Here is a 22,817-nt window from a genome sequence, read left to right on the forward strand (position 1 = left end):
TCTATCTATCTATCTATCTATCTATCTATCTATCTATCTATCTATCCATCCATCCATCCATGCATCCATCCATCCATCCATCATCTATCCGTCTATTTCTATCTATCTATCTATCTATCTATCTATCTATCTATCTATGTATCTCTCTATCTATCCATCCGTCTATTTCTCTCTATCTCCATCTATCTCTATTTCTCTCTATCTCTATTTCTCACTATCTCTATCTATCTCTGTCTATGTATTTCTCTATCTCTCTATCTGTCCATCCATCTATCTCTCTATCTATCTCTCTATCTATCTATAATCCATCCATCCATCCATCTATCTTTATGTCTGTATTTCTCTATCTCTCTATCCATCCATCCATTTATCTCTCTCTCTCTCTCTATCTATGTATTTCTCTATCTCTCTATCCGTCCATCCATTTATCTCTCTCTCTCTCTCTCTCTCTCTCTCTCTCTCTCTCTCTATCTATCTATCTATCTATCTATCTATCTATCTATCTATCTATCTATCTATCTATCTATCCATCCATCCATCCATCCATCCATCCATCCATCCATCCATCCATCCATGCATCCATCCATCCATCCATCATCTATCCGTCTATTTCTATCTATCTATCTATCTATCTATCTATGTATCTCTCTATCTATCCATCCGTCTATTTCTCTCTATCTCCATCTATCTCTATTTCTCTCTATCTCTATTTCTCACTATCTCTATCTATCTCTGTCTATGTATTTCTCTATCTCTCTATCTGTCCATCCATCTATCTCTCTATCTATCTCTCTATCTATCTATAATCCATCCATCCATCCATCTATCTTTATGTCTGTATTTCTCTATCTCTCTATCCATCCATCCATTTATCTCTCTCTCTCTCTCTATCTATGTATTTCTCTATCTCTCTATCCGTCCATCCATTTATCTCTCTCTCTCTCTCTCTCTCTATGTATTTCTCTATCTCTCTATCCGTCCATCCATTTATCTCTCTCTATCTATCTATCTATCCATCCATCATCCATCCGTCTATTTCTATCTATCTATCTATCTATCTATCTATCTATCTATCTATCTATCTATCTATCTATCTATCTATCTATCTATCTATCTATCCATCCATCCATCCGTCTATTTCTCTCTATCTCCATCTATCTCTATTTCTCTCTATCTATCTCTGTCTATTTCTCTCTATCTCTATTTCGCTCTATCTCTACATCTATCTATCTATGTCTATTTCTATCTATCTATCTATCTATCTATCTGTCTATCTATCAATCAATCAATCAATCAATCTGATGAAAAGTTGTTGAAGAAAGTGTGAACATTCTGACCAATTCTCTCTGGGATTTTCCATTGCAGTTATCAAGCAGTTAAATGGTGAATTAGACCGTTAAGTTGTGCTTTGAGGCACACGGGCGAGGAATAACCTGAGGAAATGACAGTCAGACAGTAATTACCAGTCTTCGATTGCAGTGGTGTTGAAAGCAGTTAGAGATGAAAAGCCAAGAAAGGAGAGCTGATGAAGTGGGGAAAACATGTCAATATATATGTTCTGTTCAAATGTAGAGAGAGATACAGGAGAAAATAGCCCTGGTGTTTTCAAAACACATCGACAGGAGAACGAAGGCTCCCAACAATTTTCTCAGAACCAGATCACACCTCAAAAAAACACGCAGAGATGGCAACGTGACCATAGCTGTTAAGTAGTCAGGATAATACGTGTGCTGTGACAGATTGCTCTGGGGAGGATGACTTGCACCCCAGTTCTACCTGATTTCTGTGAAATCTCATTGGGCTCTCGGTTTGCAGTTAAAAATAGTCAGTTGAGATTAGGGGTGCAATTTGTTTTAACAGGCGTCATTAACACTGGAGGCCTAGGAGTGAACTGTGAAGAGAGAAAAAGACAACTTGGTTAATGGCAGTGATCTTTAATGCATTAAAGGTTCATTGAAGTTGCTTTGTTGAAAGTTGGGTTGACTTAAGAAGGAGAAACAAAGGAGGGAGCTGAAGATTAATGCTAACACATCACCAGAGTTGAAAAGGAAACACATTAGAAAAAAGGCTGAACTGTTCCATGACAATGGCTTACCATCATATTTATAAGACAATTGCTTTTAGCTACCTTTGACGTGCTCATAAAAATGTGCGAGTGATGGGATTAGTAAGGATGGGACCAGTGCCATTATTGATTCTGCTTATCGGTCTCATTCTTTATTGATAGATTGATAGTCTGTCTTCATCTAAAATGGATGAAATAAGAGAATATTTGTACAGCATTCATTTTCATTTGGGTTTTCTTAGTCCAAGAAAACCAACACATCCTCATATCAAAAGGACTGAATAGGTCGATTTGCCAGCAACTTCCAAAATGACATGTATCACAGTTCCCCATAACTACATGACCATTGCAGTGTACCATTTACAGGCGTACCAGACTCTGTCTTCCCATCACACTTTGATTAGGTATAGGAGAACATGTGTTAAAAACATTGTTACTTCTGTAACTTCAGTTACAAGAATACCTACCTTACATTATGGGATGTAACTTCACTATCTTAGTAAGTTTTAAGAACTCAACGTTACTCCTGGTTTCACACTGGATGTGAACAGTGAAAGTCCTGTGCTTGTTTAACCTGACTTTCCTTCCCCTACCTCCTCCCTATATGGACTTTTACCTCTGTATACTGTATGTTAGGAAGCGATCACATGTGTATCAAGAGTTAAATACATGGCATTCCGTTAGTTTAAGCCCATGTTGTGTAAAAAGGTGTGTCAGCATATTGCTGGTGTTTCCACCATACTTGAAATAATCGTTTTACAGACATTGCTGTGCCATAACTGGCACTGTTGTCATCTTTTTCTGTAAAATGAAGCCAAGCTTGGGACTATTTCTTTCTCACCAACATGAGTTCTTGTTGTAAGTTTCCAGCACCATCTGAATTAACATATGCATTCCTCCCAAAGGTTTCACCCTATGCCACTGATCAGCATTTGAATGTTGAAAATACAGCAACAATTGAGTAATGCATTGCAGTAGTGCACCAGAGGCAGGTGGTGTAGATGCTGGCTGAGGTGGAAATTAATATGAACACAGGGAACATTTTTATAAACAGTGTAAACAAGGGTTCAATCTCAAGCTCAATCACAGGATACACGACCCACTGTGCTTTTAATCAAATTAGATTGAAACAACCATGATGGCATTTACACACTTGTGGATGTATTGAATTACGTTCGTATGGGAGTAGAAAACAGTGTGCCCTCTACTATTTCCAGGGTTACTCTTACTGATATCCACAGTGGCCAAGGTTTTCCTTTTCATTTCTATTGAATTCCTTTAGCTATTCTAAGACAACAGGCCAGATGCATTTCCGAGCGTCCGGGAACATAATAGCAGTATGTGTTGTGTTGCATGCCACATCCAGTGTGCACCTGCAGTTACACGGTACAGTTTATTCATGTGCAATACATATTTCATACAGTATTGCATTGCGTTATGCAATTTTTTCTCTCTCTCAATTTGTATCTTTTATAGTACTTACACAACTTATTTGATAGCAAATTACATTTCATTAATATGTTCTGTGAATTGTTTGGGCTTAAGTCCATCTATTCGTTGTCATGTCTGTTATAATATTCTATAACTTGTGTTTGATCACGGGCGTTAAGAATTGCTGCTTTATGGCTGTGACTTTTGGTGTAACACCTGATCGTCAGATCTATCAGATCTACCTGATCTATCATCTTGGTTGACACAATCCGATTAGACATGCTTTTTAAAGTCAGCAGCAAAAGGTGTTAGTCTGAAAAGGATAAAGTCTGAAAAATCTGCACTTTAACTGCAGCAGCAAGGTGTCAAATCTGAGTGTTGTTTGGTGTTATTGCGCTCTCCCATATGAAAACAGTGGCTCACACTAATGCAGGTCTTTTGCCAGTTATTGTGTGCAGAAAGCCTTCCTCATGTTGAAGAAATAAAAAACTGATGTTGAAAAATGGACTTTGAGGAGCTGTCAGCTCATGCAGTCATTTCACCACATTAATCAGGCTATTGTCATGCTTGTAGTATTCCTGTGCATGTGTACACAGAGCCAGATCACATGGTGAGCGCTAATCTGTTCAATTCAAACAGCGAGATAGTTTATCTGTTTGTTTATTTGAATGAGGCTCGCAGTAGTGTGTGGGCGTGCGTTCATGTACGTGTGTGTTTACACGTGTTCCTGCGGGTGTGAGGATAAACCGAGGAGTGACAAAACATTACTGACTGTTGATCTGTTTGTGTGTTGTGTGTGAGAGAACAGCAGCGTCATACAGACCATGATTTTTTTTTCAATTTGTGTGTCTGAATTGTGTAGCGAAGGAATCCATCAAGCTGTTTAACTCTCCCTGAGTGTATGTCAGTGCATGTGTGTATCCCAGGGTTGAACCCATTAACTGAATAAATCATCCAGTGCGATCGCAGTGTCAAATGGGCTTTCAGAGCCACTTCTACTTTACCCAGCAATCCTTGTTCTTTTTTTTTTTCACACAAGTGCACAAGCCCCAAATTATTGATTTGTCCGAAATGTGACACCAGCCCCTGCACATCTGTATGACTGTTGAGGTACAAAACACAAACAGATGCTAGCCAATGAGCAAATCAAATACCATATGCTAATTCCATTAGAAATAACTGAAGTTGCTGCGATCATTTTTGTACATCTGTCTATGCTGTAGGGGGGTAAACAGGAAATCTATTGAAGTATCCTTGAGCAAGACATTAAGTCCTTCATTGCTCCGAACCCTTTTTGAAGTCAATATGGTTGAAATAAGAAAGAAAAACATCCAAAGAACAATAAGAAAAATACATGTACACAAATGTAGGAGTTGGTATTAAAGCGTTACATTCCATTCAGAACATTTAGGGAATCTTCTACTCAATTCTACTACTTCTACTCAGTTCAACAAGGCAGATGGTGGTGGTATTTTGTTTTAATAACATCCCCCCCAAGAATTTTCTCGTAGTCATCCCTCCCACTCACTTCTCAGTTCGTGTGTAGTTGCCTTTTGGCAAAGCCTCGGGCCAGTGCAAGTTCCCTGGTTTGAATCCTATTAAGAAGAGAACACTGATGAGTGGGTGGGTGGGTGGTTGGGGGCACACCAGGGGTATTTCCGAGCTGATTTCCACCCGATTCGCTCTGCGTGACAATCATAGGAGGAATTGTGTTTGGAGGCGATGTTGATGGTTGGCAAAGATCATCTGGCCAGCGCAAAGGGGTTCACTGATTCAGTCTCAGCCAATTTGGTTGGATTGGATTAGATTGATTTGAGTCGCTTCAGTGATAAACATAATTGATATTTATGACCTGACATCTGCACTGATCAAGCCCAGTGGTGTGTGGGGTTTACAAATTTATGCCAATAACAGATTCTTCTAGCCAATGTGAGTTAAGCGGTCAGCTTACTATTACATTTGGGGTCTTTATGTCCTCCATGGTCTACCCAGATTCTCGTTTTATCATTTATTCTTAATTTAACAATTTATTTGACTTTGTAATATTCTGCAGATCGATGTTTGGGTGCATACAGAAGGATGCGACTGTCTTGTTCATTGTAGCCTTGTCATTATGAAATAGAATGAAACAAGTCAAATAAACAAGAAAGAGAGCTCCTTGAAATTAATCTGACTGACAGAAAATCACACCAAATTGGAAATGTCAAGAACTGGTAAGAATATACTTCAGTACACACTGAACTTCTTCATTAGTTCTTCTCTGTCGGTATATATTGGGAAAATAATAACTCATACTGGTCTCTCGGTTGGATTCTCACTTTATGAACTGAAGGCAATGGAATACCTTTATTAGCACTTTCTTCATGCACCAAAACATGAAAGTTTTACCATTATTTCAAGGACAGACTCAGTACAAGTGACCAAGAAACCTGGGTTTATTAACTCATTTAGTCTTTAATGGAGATGTGAAAGCCAACAGAAATGGTGCCAGGCTGCCAGTCTGACTGGATCACCAATCAGTCTTCATTTTCCTCGAGGATTTTGTGCCCAGTGGCAGACAAAAAAGCATAGTGAAAGTGAAGTTTATAGTCCAATCTAAATGCCAATGGTGTCATTATTCTACATCATTACATTATGCAGTCAACATTTACTCTGAAATGACATGTTTTAGTAGAAACAAATGACTTTCTAGCATTTCTTAGTGGTGTTATTGTTGCCGCCACTTTCGCAAAGACAACCACATAACTTTCTGTTTTCGTCAGAGTAACAGCTACCAACAGCACAGGACAAAACATGAGTTTATTCAATCATTTAGTCTAAGCTGATAGAAATGGAGCCAGGCTGCCAGCCTAAGTGGATCACCAGTCAGTCTTGGGAGATATTGTGCCTGGTGGTAGACAAAATTGCATAGTGAAATTGAACACCAACAGTGTCAATTTTCTAAAGCCATTACACAATATTTACATAAGATGTTGCGTTAAAGCAAATTCCGTGTCCATTGCCGGTTTATATTTAAACAACTGTATGCATATTGTGAAAAATTATGATGAAGGTTGCTCCAGCTGTCTCCATGACAATTTAATTATCACCAGTCACGACTTTTATGTAATGTGTGCTGAGTCACATTATTTAGCTCCTAAGCAACACTTTTACACACCTCACTGTGTGTCATGAGAATCACAGCTCATCACGGTTTTCAACAACATCAAAGATGTCGTGCAAGTTTGAGCAATAAGTTGTTTGTTAAAATTCGAAAGCGGTGTGTCAGAGCGCAGATGTCTGATTAGAAGCCCACATGTGCTTTGAGGATTTCACTGAAGGACACTGCCAGCCCGGGTCTCCCACTGACTTCTCCTCCTAATAAACTATGATTTAGTTTGTCACACTGCGAAGATGAGAAGAGAGACAAACAACCACGGCATCATTTTGTTCAAACACAGTTAGGAGATGTCCTAGTCTGTAGTTTTGTGAAGTTTAATAATGTTGACGGCAGCGCTGTTTTCTATAACTTTTTGCTTTCAACACCCTCTTTTAAAATTGCTTCCGGGAACCCCGGTCCAGCTCAGCTCTCAAATCATGCTGCTACCCTACGGCAAGACATCACGGCAGTTAAAGATCCCTGGTTCGATTCTTATTAAGAACCCAGTCCAGGGATCTTTTCACAACCACACAAGTTAACACACACACTGAAACACACACAGAGCTATCTGCCAAGATATACTTCCTGGTGGAGGTTCAATGCCATCGATGAGCTTGGCACCGAGACTAGACCCTGCTGCCCACTGGCTCTCACAAGCACACAAACCTCCCATCATTTCTATTTCACTCTGACTTTACTGCAAAGCCTGTCTGTCTCTGTGCAGAGGTGGAAATAAATTTATGGGGGAGGGATGGGCATAGGCAGAATGACTGAAAGTGCATTGGGGAAAATGTGAATGAAGCAGAAGGGAAATATGATTTAGATCAAATGTAGCGGTGACATATGGGTGTTTGGCAATTCCACTAGTTATCCTGAAGACCCCTGGAGAGAGCAAAGACACAAGGAGAGAGAAAGAGAAGAGGCATTGCCTCCTGTTTACCTGCGTGATATTTTCCCCCTGGATTTCCCCCAGGAAACTGCTCTGACAAGGAAAAACTGGATGTACAGTGTTTACCTTGGGAAAGACTGAGATAGGAGTCGACAATGGTGTGAATCAGGAATGTGTTTAATCAGAGAACGACAATTTCTGCAGCAGTGGGGGGGTTGGATCCGCGTGAGTGTTTGTCAGATCACAGGCTTATGAATTCGAACTCTGTGGGGAAATAAGAGCGATGAGGTGGCTGTTGTGCCACGGGCAGAAGCACCGCATGAAAATATATGATGATAGTGCATGTGTCACTGCTGTGGCTTTCGTATAATAGCGCACAACAGAATACAAGAGAGCAATACCAGCAGATGTAATCATAAGTCATTTTGGGAATGGATTTTTTTCGTTTTGGTTTGGTTTGTTTTTGTTATATGACCCTGCTTGTTTGATTGGTACAGTGTAACGGTGGGTAGACAGACAGAGTTGGACACAGTTGGTTTGTGTTGGCAGGTGTTTTGGCTCTCTGATTGTTATTCAAACTAGCTTATATGAGAGCCATCCTACAGGGCAATGTCACTGAGGGCACTGTTGTAAGATATCGTGTAATAATGTCAGGCACATTTGTCTTTCACTGTAACACAATCAAGGTGTCCAATGGTTTAACTTCCTGTCCTCCTGCTTAAACCCTGTATATCTCATCATTTGTCAAGAAATGCTGAAGCAACTCAAAAGAGAACTTAAAGTGAAGAGGATAAAAGTACACTAGAAACTATCACTGTTGAGTAGATGATTTACCAAGGACAAGTTGCCTGAATCAGAATTTTCATTTCAATCATGTGCAAACTGAAATGTCTCTCCAGGCTTAGGTGCTGTTTTCTTGTCTGGTCCATTAAACTGAGTTGTCCAAATGTTTTGTTATTTGTAATTTGGTTGAACCAAATATTTGAAGTAACTAATCTAGGTACATTTGTTTAACCATAACCCAGCCCTAACCCCAACCCTGCCTTGTGGTGCAACTTTCATTTTCTATGTCGGACTAAACTGGTCTTATGTCCAGCTTTGCTGATAATGCTTTATTTTTAATAAACACTTATTTTATTTTAGTTTGTCCTTAAAGCTTCACTGTATCGACTTCTTTTTTTTTTTTTTTTGTAAAAGGAAAGCTTCATGCATTCAATTAATTCATTCTTGGAACTTTTTTCTCTGTATATGCTGATTTGAATGCACACTTGTTGATAGTTTTCACCCTTCTGCATGTTTAGCTGACCTTTTGTACACCGACTAGAGCAAAACACTGTTTGTCATGTTAGCAACTGATGTGAAATTAATGAATTTTAAGTATTTGATTGACTGTTTTTCAATTAAAGCCCCCCTTCTGTGTATTTTGATTTTTTTCTATTTCATATTTTTAAAATTAATTTTGTTATTGATGTCTGTTAATTGATTTTAAGTTATGACATTTGACAATAATATCTTTTTTTTCTCTTTTGTCTTTCCTTTGGCAGGATGATTCCATCCAGCAGCAATGACTTCCTGGTTCGGGACCTTGCCGCTGGACGTAGCTACGATCTTTGTGTCCTGGCCGTGTTTGATGACGTCGTCACATCGCTGACTGCCACGCGCCCTTTGGGCTGTCTGTCATTCACCACAGACACAGAGTTCAGTCAGTGCCAAGCTTTGCACAGCCACTTCCTAGGTGGTACAATGATCATCATCATCGGAGGGATTATTGTTGCCTCTGTGCTGGTCTTTATTATCATCTTAATGATACGATACAAAGTTTATAGTAACCAAGGGACAGGCCATGGAAAAGCGGCCATTGCTGCAACTCCGGCGAGGCCGCAGAGCAACGGACAAGGAGGAGGCGGGCAGGTCCAAGTCCTCCCTCGCTCTGCCTCAAAAATGCCTGACAGTCAGGACGACCAAGTGCTATCGCCGTCCAGGGCCATGTCGCCTAGCAACACTATGAGAGACACTGTGGCATTGGTCGAGGAGGAGAGCAGCGGACGGAGCATAATGACAAGGACTGACTCCTCTGCCAATGAGGAGTTGCTCTCGCCCACCAAGGCCCGCTTCTCCTCCAGGGTCGCCATTGAGATGAAAAGCAGGCCGCCATCTGTCGCCAAAGAGCCCACCTCCCCCAAGGAACTGGCAGGTATAGAGAGACAGATAGGGACGAAGCGATAGACTAGCAGCAGAGCAAGGAGGAAGCATTTCAGAGAGGTGGAAAGAAAGACAAAAAGAAGTTGACAGAGAGAGAGTGGGTGGGAGACATACGAGAAACAGAGAGAGATGGAGGATGAGAAATAGACAATGTGCAATTGAGGGTGTGAAATTGAGCAAGACAATAACAGAGAGTGGAACAGTGAGAAACTGAGTGAGTGTGAACAAGAGAATGAATAAGAGAGACGCCATCCTTTTGCACTGGGAAGATAGTAAGAGAGACAAAGGGTGTGTGTAGAGACGATAGCATCTGAAGTCGTAGTTAACTCTTTTCTCTGCGATTGTCGACAAATCAGGTCAGAGAGTCTCTCACTATAAGAAACTTTGTATTTGTTTTCACAACACTAAATCTTGAATTAACCGCCCTACAGTGTAGTGGAATATACCTTTAACCCTACATCCCAATCCTCATTGATTCTTGTTTTCAGCTCTTGCCAATTACCAGGCTTAATGTCTATTGAGTTTATTTTGTTGGCCAAAGTGAGTTGTGCCAGGCGCTGTGACCTTGTTACCAGACACTGGACTATTGGGGCGTAATTCCAATGCACTGGTAGTTTGACAGTGCCAGTGCCAGAGGAAATCTTTCACTGCGTGTCCTCCATTAGGGTACTACAAACTATTGCACTTTAAGCACCCTGAAAGGGCTTGTTGGCCATTAAGAATGACACAAGCAGAGTGCTTAAGAGTGGAAAAGGAAAATTACTTCGGTGCAAAAGAAAAGCTAGTGAAGGTCGGCTGAAATTCAACACTAGATTGAAGGATATCCAAGGACACTCCTTTCCCTATTATGAAAAGTAGAAATGGCTTGAGTAAGTTAAAGTTTGGACATTTAATTTGCCACATCTGTGTGTCTTCTTTGGTACGACGAATATTTGTCACACAGCCTCTATGAGACATGCAGAGTCTGATATATCAACATACGTTCTGAGTGGTCGGTCACAAGCGGACAGCTCTAAGTAAAGGTGTGAACACTCCCAAGATGCATTGAGGACGCATTTGAGATCTGATTAGACGGATCACATTCGGAGGTGTTCTGGGCCGGATGTGACCACATTCTTTTAACAGTGTGTACAGATGTGTGTCCTGGGCCACACTAAAGGACCACCTACTCAGCTGACGTCCTCCGCATAGCAATAAGAAGACAGGCCGTTTGCACCAAATATATTAAATAATATAACATTTTGACCGTAAGCAAGTCAAATTTTACAAATGCAGCAAACAGTAACTAATAAAGGCTACTTTTTTGTTGCCCATGGAGTAAGTCCCCAGATTCCCTTTAAAAAACACACAATTTTGAGACTGGCTGCGTTAGCAGAAACTTTTTTAACTATGTGAAACGCTGTCTACAACAAATTCTTACCTATTTGGGCCTTCTTGTTAAATCAGCAAACATTTTACATGAAGATATTTTGTTTGGTGTTTGGCGTTTTGTTCCAATGATGTAGGTGTATATTTGCATATAGATGGGGGAAGTCAGATTCGATCCGATCCGAGAAGCATTTAATCCAAGGTGTGAATTGACAAGCTTATAGCTGTCCACTTGCGATCGGATCACTCAGGACTCAAGTTAAAACCAAACCAAATGTAAAAGCAAGAAGCATAAACTTCGTGAATATTCTATTTTAATGCCTTTCCCTATAAGATATATATAAATAAAACGCAAATACATTAAAAACAACACATTCTGACACCACTCTCCTTAAACTGAAAACTTTAAATATATGTATGTTTAGCTGTATACACTGACAGTTCACGCTCTGCCCCTCGGGTGCTCTCGATATAAATCCGAGCAACTTGCTCAAGATTCAGCTGGAGTGTAATTGAACCCCTCCGGGGGTAACAAGGCAGAATCAGCCAGACATATAATTTCAAGGGAATATCCTATGCATAATGCACAAGACAACTGATGCAGTCACAACTATTATTAATGTGTGTATTGTAGTATAAGAAACTGTGAGAAGACGTAGAGCAGAGGAGAGAAGTACATGGAGAATCAACATGACATGTAAAAACAGTCTGTCGGGGGAGCACTACGAAAAAGCCTGGAGCATTAAGTAAAGTTTATTTATACAATATATTCTTTTTATTTTAAGAAGGGACAATGCACATTACTCAGCATGGGCAGCATTTGCGAGTTGTTATAAAAGAATGTCTTCACCAGAAGAAGTCTGGGTGGCCTTGGACAGTGTAATCAAGAACTAACTTCTAAAGAGCTGCAGTGACTGTGAATGACAGAATAAAGTTGAACACAGTCACAGACCAATTTGCTGCATTGAAAATGGTTCATTTGCAGCTTCAGAACGTAGAAACACTTGAACTTCAGGCTTCCATCAAGTGTCTCTTGATCTCTTACCCTCTCTTATAGTTGTCAGAAAGCTGGATGACAGAGAAATACACCTTTCTCGATAATTTATCTCAAATTGTCATTGTGCATTTACAGTATTATCCAAGCAGTGCAAAAAAGCACGACAGTAAAAGCACAGTGCTGTATGATTGTATTATTATGATATACGTCTTCTTCAACAAGCAAGACAGTGATGGGAAATTGCCTTTATGTAACTCAGTGATTGCCAGCAAAGGCTACTAAATAGAACCTACTTTTTATGTAATCAGGCTCCAGTTCTCTCGATTCGAGCTTTTGAAGTGACTTGCACATGCTCACAAAGACTGCTCAAAGTGCTCAATCGAGCTATGATAGCAGGAATCCACAAGAGCATGTGAATTTTTCTTTGCGGGTAGATTTTCCCTGTGCTAAGCCCACTCCAGCGCACTTCCCCTTTAACACTAATCCACTCAGGAAATTGGGCTTTCATTAGAACGAATAAATGGAGACACCATTACACAGGAGTGGTTTAAACAGCTGAGTCGAAATACTTTATCAGCGGCTGATATGTCATTCAATTGGCCTCTCTGAATGGGCTGAAATGAGGTGTCATTGAGCCTCACGTTGATAGCGGGGAGGAGACGGGAGATCTGTGTGCGCAGCGCTTCAGCTCAGCCGACGAGTTCAGGGAAAGTTATCGTCTTCGTGAACTCTGCCGGATCAGTAGTCGGTCTGACATTTGTAACAGTTCAATGTGCTGGACATCAGAGTCCATAATTATTGAATGAAAGAAGAGTAGCACAGATTTCAGATTGCTTCAAGTGCTATCCTTACCCTGGATATTAAGATAACAAGTTGTTTTCTAGTTGTTTGTCTCACCTCTGAATGAGGGGGAAGTTTGTGCAGGATGAGAGGATGATGGCCAAATTGGAGTTTGAAAGGAGACAAGTCGATGGGTGCTCATTAGGGCTGTAACAGGCTCGAATTTCACAAGCTGGGATCGAGAACTTGTACTTTGTTGCAGCGTTGAGGTACCACCATATGCACAAACTCCCAGCATTCTCCCAAAAGGCCTAATTAGCAGCTCTAACCTCATCATAACCTTTACTGATTGAAGCGTGTCAGTCACGGGAGCCTCCGAAAAGAATATCTCCGAGTACACCAAGACAGACACACAAGACAATTATTAGAGTTTTTAGTTTGACACTTTACCCATAGAGGGAAAAGTTACCTGCTGGCCTTTCTGTTCTTTGTTTCCTCTCTTTGATTCCACGACGGTTGCTACTTTGAGGGCAACCTGCAATGAGGGATAATACTCCTGTGTTTGTACAAAGGCTGTTGGGGTTTCTCAGGGTGTAGCTGTGCCTGTGATGTGTTTCACTGGTTGCTGCATTGCAGGGAAAGACAACATTGATCTGATCAGAGAGAGGGAGCCGCAGTGAGTCAGAGCGCCTGAGGAACACGGCAACTGACAGCTACACAGAGAGACCCCATTAAAGGCCCGCGGTTGTCAAAAGTGTGACCCAACATGAGAAATATGCACGTTGCGGGTGATAGTTTTTTCTTTTTGTTTGTTTGCTTTTCATAGACAGTTTTGTTCCCAGCGGAACGATGGATACATCAGTTTGAATTTGTTGTTTTTCTTAAATGCCATTCTTAAATGTTATTTTCAAAAGTGCTTCTTGGATTTTTCTTTGTTTTTTGAAGTCCTAGGACTTTTTAAAATTACATGATAGGAAATTGGAATTTTGCCTCAGGCAGGTTGATACGAACATTTTTCAAGTCTAGCCTAATAAGAGAGACTAATATTGAAGGAGCTGTAATCATTCCTAAAGCTGCTATGGAATCCCTCCCTGGATCAATGCAACTAAATAGGAGACAAAATCCTCGTTGAATTTTCAGCCGTCAGAGAGGGAATATCCTACTAAAAATGCAATAACTTCAAGACATATTCACTTGATCTTCTGCCGAACCTCATAATGAATTTCTTGCACGGATGTAGACTGTGGATTTGGACCCTTGTCCACTGCAGTTCACTTGCACTAGGAAGGAATCGGGCATCAATACAGCGAGCAAATAACTAGCAGATAGAGATATGCGGTATTAGTGTCACTGAAAAAAATCAATTAAACAAATACCGAGTAGGGAGCATGTTGTGAGTCACTGTGTCGCTTGGAGCTTGAGATCTAGCTCGTGACAGGATGCTGCATACGGATTCAGATTCAGAAGTAGCTCTTTAACCTGAATGCTAAGTGGGGAATTTTCCAACGGGATTAGTGGTAATTATATGCTTGACACAAACATATTGTGATTATGTCAAGTAAAGTGCTATTAGTTCAAGAACAGCCAAGCAAACATTGAATATGAGTGTGTATGTGTAATGTATTAACAGCGTTTCGAGGATGAAAATCTCTTTATAGAGTCACACCGCTGGGTTCCCTCCAGGTAAACAGTTCATTTCAAGGGGTTAAGAATTACATTTTGGCTCATTTGAATGTAATTGAATACGATGTCCTCAGCGTGGCACAAAACAAGTGTTTGTCTGCAAGTTCAGGGTCGCCTACAAAGTCCCCGCTGGTCCGTGCATGCCGCTGTGTGTTGTTATGTGCAACCGCCTTGAGCCATCACACACGCTCCCACAAGGTTAGGCCAGATGGAAAAATAGCCGAGGATAACACAAGGGTGTGTGTGACCTTGTGCGAAGTGCGAGTGTGTGTTCTCCCCACAGCCCGGCCATGACCCTGTAGCCTGTCTGTCCTCTGTGTATTTTAATCTATCATCACTCCTTTCAGTGTCATCCCGTATGCCCGGCCTCATTCCTCACCGCCGTCTGTCGCTCTGAATTCATCTCTCGGAATCTCCCTCTCTCTCCCCCTCCCCCTTGTGTCTCTCAAGCTCTCTCCGCCACTTTCTCTCGTCTTTCTTCTCCTCCCAGCTTCCTGACCGCCCTGACAGTTTTTGCTTCCTCCATTTTTCAGTGCTGTTTTGCTGCATCTGTGTCAGTGTTGTTTCACTGTTTCTTATTGTTTCTCTCCATGTCTCTCTCGCTGCTCATTCTGTTTTTCTCCATCTCTACTATCTCTCTCTCTCTCTTTCTCCTGGACGACTCCAGCAGCAGACGTCTGGCGGCCTCATAGTGTGGAATGGAGAGACTTTAAGATCTGAAGGTCTCTCTGCCTCACAAAGACAGCGCGCCAACACCACACACAAGAGTAATGACTGGCACTTAAAACTTCAGCCCTCCCTGGATTTGTTTTCCCACAGTCTCCCTACAGTTTCTCCTTTTCTCCCACCCTGCGATGCTTCACCTCACCTGTCTGCTCCCACTGCAGTCTTGCTCTTGTGTAGCATGCTCCCATCTGACCCTTCCTCTCTGTTGTGTCTTGTTTTCTGATCGGGCCCGATCGCACGAAGAACAACAAAAACTACACGTTTTGTTACTTTCCCCCAGTGGTTTTTATTGTGTTAAGGTTTCCGAGTATCCATTCATGAGATTCCAGCCTCCGTTCTAAAACAGTACAATGGAATTTCATCTGAAATGTCAATGTTCATGCTGCAACAATTCATCTATGAATCAATTAGTTGATCAAAAGAAATGTAATCTATTTTGATAATTAAGTGATAACTTCAGTCTGTTTATTGAAGTAAAAATGGTGAACATTCCCTGATTCCAGCATTTCAAATGTGTGGATTTGATGCTTTTCTTTGCCATACTGTGTAGGATTTCCATTTTTCAACAGTTGGACTAATCCGGTGTTTGTAATCAGCTTATTAATTGATGATGGAAATAATTGTTGCAGTACTGACAATGTCAGACTGTGTACTGAAGAAAAAGTTCCTATGAAAACTGTATGTTCTTAGGATTTAAAGCGGCAGGGTCATTAAATGTAATTGAGAAATTACATTTAATGACCCTGCCACAAACTATTTCATTCACATGTATTTGATTATGGCGGGTCTCTGACGTGGAAGCATCTCAAAATGGTCAATGGACTGCACTTTATTACAGTCCCCTCATTCAAACACACACAAGCAGATTGGTGATGGTGCAACTTAAAACTGCACTATACAAGTTTTTTACAGGCCTATATGGTAAATGCTAAGGAAGGCCAATGTAATCCTCATTCTTTCCAACTGGAGGAGAAACCTGGTCTGGGACCTCTGTTGGAGCTATTGTTTGTCCCAGATGATCAGGTAATGTGAGGGCCTTATCGATCGATTCTTAAACATTGTAAACATGAATTTCTAGATGTACTTGAAAGTCATACCTTTACATTTGTGTAAAAAAAGAGTCAATTGCCCGTCTAGAGGTCCCACACACACCTTTTAGGGTCCAGTGTCGTGACTTAGGACACTTCGACATGTAGACAGGAAGAGTTGGGGCTCAAAGTGCCAACCCAGAGATGAGTGGACAACCTGCTCTACCTGAGCAGATTAAACCTAACAAGTGTATCTGCATGGCTAGATACCACTAGAGGAAGTCACTTTTGTATTTGTAGTGTGTTTGTAAGTTGGTTGAACTGATCCATTAATTCATGCTCTTTCTTTTCCTTTCCTTCCTTACTCACATTTGCAGTCTCTTTCAGTCGCCCTTGAAACCCTCCCTGTTTGTTTTCCTCTTTCCTTTTCACCCCCTTGATTGATTATGTCTGTATTTTTTGGACTCTCCATGATCTGCCTTCTTATTTCTATTCTTCCCTTGTTTTCTTATTTCTCTAAAATGATATCCCTGCTTGTATTGTGCTCCTCTCATCTAACCTCACACTTTCTCCTTCCCGGCCTCCTTTCTGCTGGCGCATCCTTTTTTTCCTCTAATGCTCTGTTTGCATATACTGTTTATTTTTAATCCTGTAATACCTCTCCTCTCCCTGTCTGTTCTCTATTCATAACACCTTTGTCTGTGTAGTTATTTTTCATTTCTTCTCTCCTTTCCATCCATCTCCTCGCCTCTCACACCGCGTTATCATCTCCCCGTACCGCCTTCTCCTCTCTCCTCTCCCATCTCCTTCATCCATCTGCATGGTGTACAGAGTGATGGAGGAGAAGAGGGGGGGAGAGGATGATGATGGAGGGGAGCAGACAGGGGAGATATGCAGTGGTTGTGATAGATGAATACAGTCTGAGGCATTAAGAAGACTCTGCTTCATTCTTAAACTGACACAATAAGTACTGGCTGTACATAAATGCAGTTAGGAAATGTTCGTCCTGACAAATACACTTAAGAAATGCTCTCCTGACAAACACGCACATTACAAATAACAGCTGCGGCAGTATACCACCACGACACCGCTTCATCACTCTCCGAGCTATAGGCACTTCTTTGCTTTCGCTTGTCAGCACGCCGCACTGATGCATTTGTTGTATCTGCCGACTTCACAGCGGCTCTCACAAAAGAAAAGAAACAGATTCTCCGAGTGAGAAAAAGTGAAGAGTTTTGGATGCAATTTTATATGATGATATAACATATAACATTTTGCCAATAAAGGTACAATTCCATGCTTTCAGTGGCATTTAGATAGGAAGTAAGACGCATCATCGAATCTTTAAAACCTTTAAAAAAAAAGAAACAGCCTGACTAAACAAGTCAAAAAACTACTGAATTGTGATCCTTGTCCTTTTCATTTGTTTGGCTCCAAGACAAGTCTGACGTTCCCACAAAGTCGGGGAAAAAAACACGACATTTGAACCTCCACTTTCATATTGTGTCATTTCTTTCTGTTCTCCCCTCAGGAGGTAATACACTCTCTGAAAACACAAAAGTTTCGTCTGTGAATATGAGAAATGTTTCAACTTCAAGTCGTGACATGCGTTATGAAAACAAATGAACCCCTCGGAGGTTTTTATAAATCAGGCCTGTGGGTAGGATCAAGTCTGGCTCAACTTGTGCTTCCAAACAACAGAAGTTAAAGCCAATAAAGGAGTTTAATTGTGCTTTCACAACACATATTAAATGCAGCGATGCTCTTAATGTTTGGTGTTATTATACCTCTAATTGGTCTTCTCCAGATCTCACAGGTGCTAAATTGTGCCTCTTGGACCCTTGCTGTTTTAAACATTGTGTTCCCAGAACCTTGGCTTTCTATCCTTTTCTCAAGACTTAATGTTCTACTCCAGATCCCTATTATTTAACCTCCTTGTTCTGTTGTTAGAAGTCATACCTTTGCACCTAATGTTCTTTTCCATCTAATACAGTGGTTTTAATGTTCTTCTTTCAAACTTTTGTGTTCTTGCTCTCCTGTTTTTCCAGATCCCTGATGATGTTGTTCTGAGTGGCAGATGTGGAGAGTCATCACCAGGGACAAGCTGGTGAAAACTCTGAAGAAAAAAAAGGCCCTATAGCTCCTTCCCTAATATCTCCTGTTTACTGTACCCATTACTTTGTTTCCATGGATATCATGGGGTCATGGACCTGTACCGTCTGGTTTATGTTTAACTGCTAATCTTGGTTCTCGTGTCTGGATTTGACGACCGTGCCAATACCCGGTGTCTGTTGCTGCAGGATTAAGCTCGTGGACGTGATCATCATCAAATTTTCCACTTTGAAAAGTGTTTCATCAGCGTGCACGTGCAGACAGTGGACGTAGATAATTGAAACAGCGACACAGAGAGCCATATGGACGTGTCGAATAATAAGATGGAACTTTTCACCATCTGGCGCAGCATTAACATGCACGGACAGATCCCCAAGTGGATGGCTAAAAAACACACAAACAGTCAAAGTTGGATGCATAGATAATCACACTCAACCTGGATATACAATATGTTAGACTGCACAAACAGAAAGGGAACGAAGTCCGACAGAAAAACGTCTGGATGGTTTTGATTATGAACACGTCTTACATACTCTGACATTAATGGCTCACTGGAGCTGGATCTTAACCCTGACTGGACTCCCAATCATAACTCTGTTTCTGGAAAGCACAAAGCGCATATATGGGGACTTAAGTGAACTGATTTGACCTGGAGAGACCTGAATAAACCTCCCAGTGGAGCCTGAGTAGAGTACACTGCTAAAGGACTCAGACTGATCTGATGAGGATTAAAAACGGACTAGACAAGACAGGCCTGTTATCGGCTGCTCTAGCCGGTGTATTCCCACTCCTTCTGCTCTCCACTGGATGGGACTGGTGAGGACCTCGTGGACCTTTTACCAGCTTTCTCACATCTCTCCAGGCCCACTTAAACAGGTGAGTAATCCGCCGATTAGCCCATGAACCTAACCAAACAAGCAGCCAAATGAAGAAGTTCTTTCACCCAAAGATCAGATCCCGTTAATTAGCATGACATATGCTAACCCACTGGCAGTCACCTTGGCCGTCCACCAATTCTTGATCCTGCCCCATTGTTTAAGACACACTCGCACTTTGCAGTGTCTCCTCCTGCCGCGAGTGGTCTGTAACCTAATGAGGGCAGCGCTTTAACGAGCGCCATCTAATTGCTGTCAGCGCGACAATTAGAGAGCCACCTTGGCTAAACGAGCCGCTCCGTTACTTCTCTCCGCTGACAATATCACAACAGGCGACAGGAAATGCATTCCCCCCCTCCTGTTTGTTTCTTGCTCTTTTTGTGTGTGAGTCACTCCTTATCTCCTGCTCCTCTCTCTCCCTCTCTCAACCCATCAGATGTCTGTTGTTTTTTCTGCCGCCTGCCTGAGTAACTGATCAAATACTGGTGGAGGGTATAATATGCTAGGGGGGATATGGTTATGAGCTGTAACAGTGCAGCCTCAGGAATGGACTTTGCCTGTAGAAGGGGGGGTCAGCAATAACTCTTTAATTATTATGGACAGAGGCTGCTGTCTGATGCTGCAGCACTGCAGAACTCCCCAGGCCACAGAGATCCTCACTGAGATGAAGCGACACAGTTATTAGAGGTAATCAATAGCATATTCTGTTAAGAAGTCACATTTCAGTACTCCACTGTAGCTCCCCACTGACTGGAGTTATAAACCTGTTTAACAATAAATCTTCAGAAGAAGTATTATTTGTTCCATTCTTACCTGAATGTGGTTTAAACAAGAACAGCGCATCAGTAGTTTATCAGTGAACCCAGTCTCACATCAAAATATGTAATAGCTTCATCAATCTACAGCAGAATGAGCGGTTTTCACAATAATGACTCTACAATTGTGAGACACATACTTTTTATTCTGCCCATTCTGTTCTTTTGTCCTGTGTCCATGTCATGTCACTGTCAGGTTTCTGTCTGTCGAACAAAACACAACATGGAGGACGTTTCTTTCATTATCGGTGGGAAATGCTTTGTTTTGAGATATTTTCTAAAATATTTTTTTGAAAATGCGTTTTGATAATTTTTAGCAATAAATGTTTTATTTTAATACTCTTTATGATGGTTATGAAGATTTATCCAAGTTTTGCTAGAAAACAGCTAAAATGCAACATTTTCTTTTGTGGTTATGCTGGTTGCATTTCTTCTTCTTTGGTTTTCCAGCAAGCTAATATATTGCCACCAAGTTAAGGGTTTTTGATGCTATTCTCAACCTTTCTCAACAAGAAAACATCTTTACTAATTCAACAACACAATATGTTAACGTTATGACCGTCAGTTTTCATTAATTCTGCTTCAATTCTGAGAAATAAAGGGTGTTTTTTTGTTTGTTTTGTCAATTTTGCATAGCGGTATACTAAATTACCCATGATCCACCATTACAAAGCATGTCTCTTTTATCTTTCAGTTTCAAATGTGGGACAATGTGAGACTGTGTGGCAGTGCCCTAACTGATGGCCATGTTGTGTTCCTGGTTTACACCTGCTGTTTCAACAGGTCATATATCGAGTAACGACTAAAGTGCTCTTCACTGGACTTATATTGATTTTTCAGACTGCATCGTATCCATTCAGACTTAAATTAAGTAATAGAACCATGTTATTTACAAGCTATGTAATAAGCTTTTCAGAGTACATAATTAGCACAGAATATAATTATAATGAATTACTCTCATCATGGTTGGATATGTTTCCCTTAATTGCAGCAGTTCTCTGTGACACAAAATCAGAATCATTGTTTGTGCAGTGGTACGTTTAATTGATTTTCTTGACTAGTAAATTTCAGTTTGGCCCGTCCGCCTGAATACACACCCACATAAGCAAACCATTAAGAGGGTGTTCGTACAGCTGCTTTAAATGGCCAGAGGCATTTCTTGTCAACCGAATATCCCGAATATCTGCCTTGAGGGAAATTTGAAACGAATGTCCACTTGGGCTCGAGGATGAACTGATAAGAATTTGGTGGTCAAAGGTCACAACGACCTCACAAAACACATATTTGGCCATTGTTCAACAATTCAAGTGATAATTACAACAACATTTTATACAAATGTCTTCTAGGGTAAAATGTGTAAGTGGTTCAATTTTGTACCAAAAAGTCAAAGGTCAACTTCAGTGTGACATCATGATATTTTGCAAAAAATCGTTCAACAGCATAGTTCAGGAACAGTATTTGACTGGTGCTGGTTTATATTAAAAGTGTTGTCTGTATACATTTTACACTATTGTTCCCTCGATCCTCAGCAACAAACCTGCCAAGTTTGAAGTAGATTGGGTGAAGAAAGAGAGAAAGAAAGAAAGAAAGAAAGAAGAAAGAAAGAAAGAAAGAAAGAAAGAAAGAAAGAAAGAATCTGTAATATCCAAAGTGCAGAAAGCATAGTGATACTGTATATAACCGTATGATTTCTGCTTTGTTTTGATGAGACAGTGAACCAGAGGCATTATTTTCCCCAGTAAGTAATGGTTACAATATTTTGCAAGGCCGCCAGTTCAACAACTATCTCCAGCTTCAACTTACTGTACATTTCAATAAAACACAACCACTTTGTTCACTCAGTGATAATAGTGATGAATCAGTCAGTCAGTGTTTCTAGTCCTGTACACAGAGAACAAGAACAGTGGCTATCAAGGGCACTTTCTGCCATAGTTATCTATTTATATATACACCTATGACTGTATATCTGTGAGTGTGTGTGTGTGTGTGTGTGTGTGTGTGTGTGTGTGTGTGTGTGTGTGTGTGTGACCTCAGTATTGCAGATGTCAGGCAGTAGAAGCTGTTTACGCGAACAAACATTTTCTCTCTTGGTCGTTGCTGGTGATTGTTTAAGCCATCTTGTCCATTTCTTACATGCACGAGAGAGAGCGAGAGACAACATGAGACAAATACACAAGCTAAAAGCATGCTATAAAAATAGATCCCATATGGAATTAAAATGGCTTCATAAAGTGCCTCCGTTGTGTTTCAAAGTTGAAGGAGAATTATCTCATACTCTCCGGTTGCAGTTGCTGTTGTTGTTTTCATTCTCATAAAACGTTCGGATGGATGCTGTATTTTACATTTTTTTGACTGTGGAGCTCATTGGCTGGCGGGAAGGTGATGGGATAAATAGATTTTAGCCTGTAGTTATTTACAGTATCTAACTCATCTTCAAAATATAATGATATTTTCTGTTACACCGCAGGGATGAGGTGCCAGTGGGAGAGCAGGTGGAAAGGACATTTGATCATCGTGATCTTCTTTGTTACAATCAATACGGCTCCAGTGCAAACTGCAAGTCCAACTTTTTGGAGAGTTTTAGAGGTTGAACTCATCCTTGGCACTACAACAGCTAAAAACAATGTGTTTCTTGTAAATGTAAATATGAAACATATGATGGCAGATTTCGCAATAGCCCTTCAAGACTGCACAGTATTAGCTCAAT

The 22,817-nt window shown here is 40.8% G+C and overlaps 1 protein-coding gene across 2 annotated transcripts in view; it reads left to right on the forward strand.

Moving 5' to 3' along the window:
- LOC311256109 (leucine-rich repeat and fibronectin type III domain-containing protein 1-like protein) overlaps positions 1-22,817 on the forward strand; it is a 187,894-nt gene that overhangs the window by 152,917 nt on the left and 12,160 nt on the right. Inside the window, exons 9-10 of one of the 2 annotated variants that reach the window (XM_084350934.1) lie at positions 9,069-9,718; positions 18,357-19,296. In XM_084350934.1, the coding sequence (XP_084207060.1) occupies positions 9,069-9,718; positions 18,357-18,364 (658 nt within the window). In that variant the 3' untranslated portion in view covers positions 18,365-19,296. Of the gene's footprint in view, positions 1-9,068; positions 9,719-15,221; positions 15,315-18,356; positions 19,297-22,817 lie in introns of those variants that run through there. The other variant, XM_084350933.1, reaches the window with a different exon arrangement.

This window comes from Pagrus pagrus (assembly GCF_965226575.1).
Source record: "Pagrus pagrus genome assembly, chromosome: 4".
Taxonomy (NCBI): Eukaryota; Metazoa; Chordata; class Actinopteri; order Spariformes; family Sparidae; genus Pagrus; species Pagrus pagrus.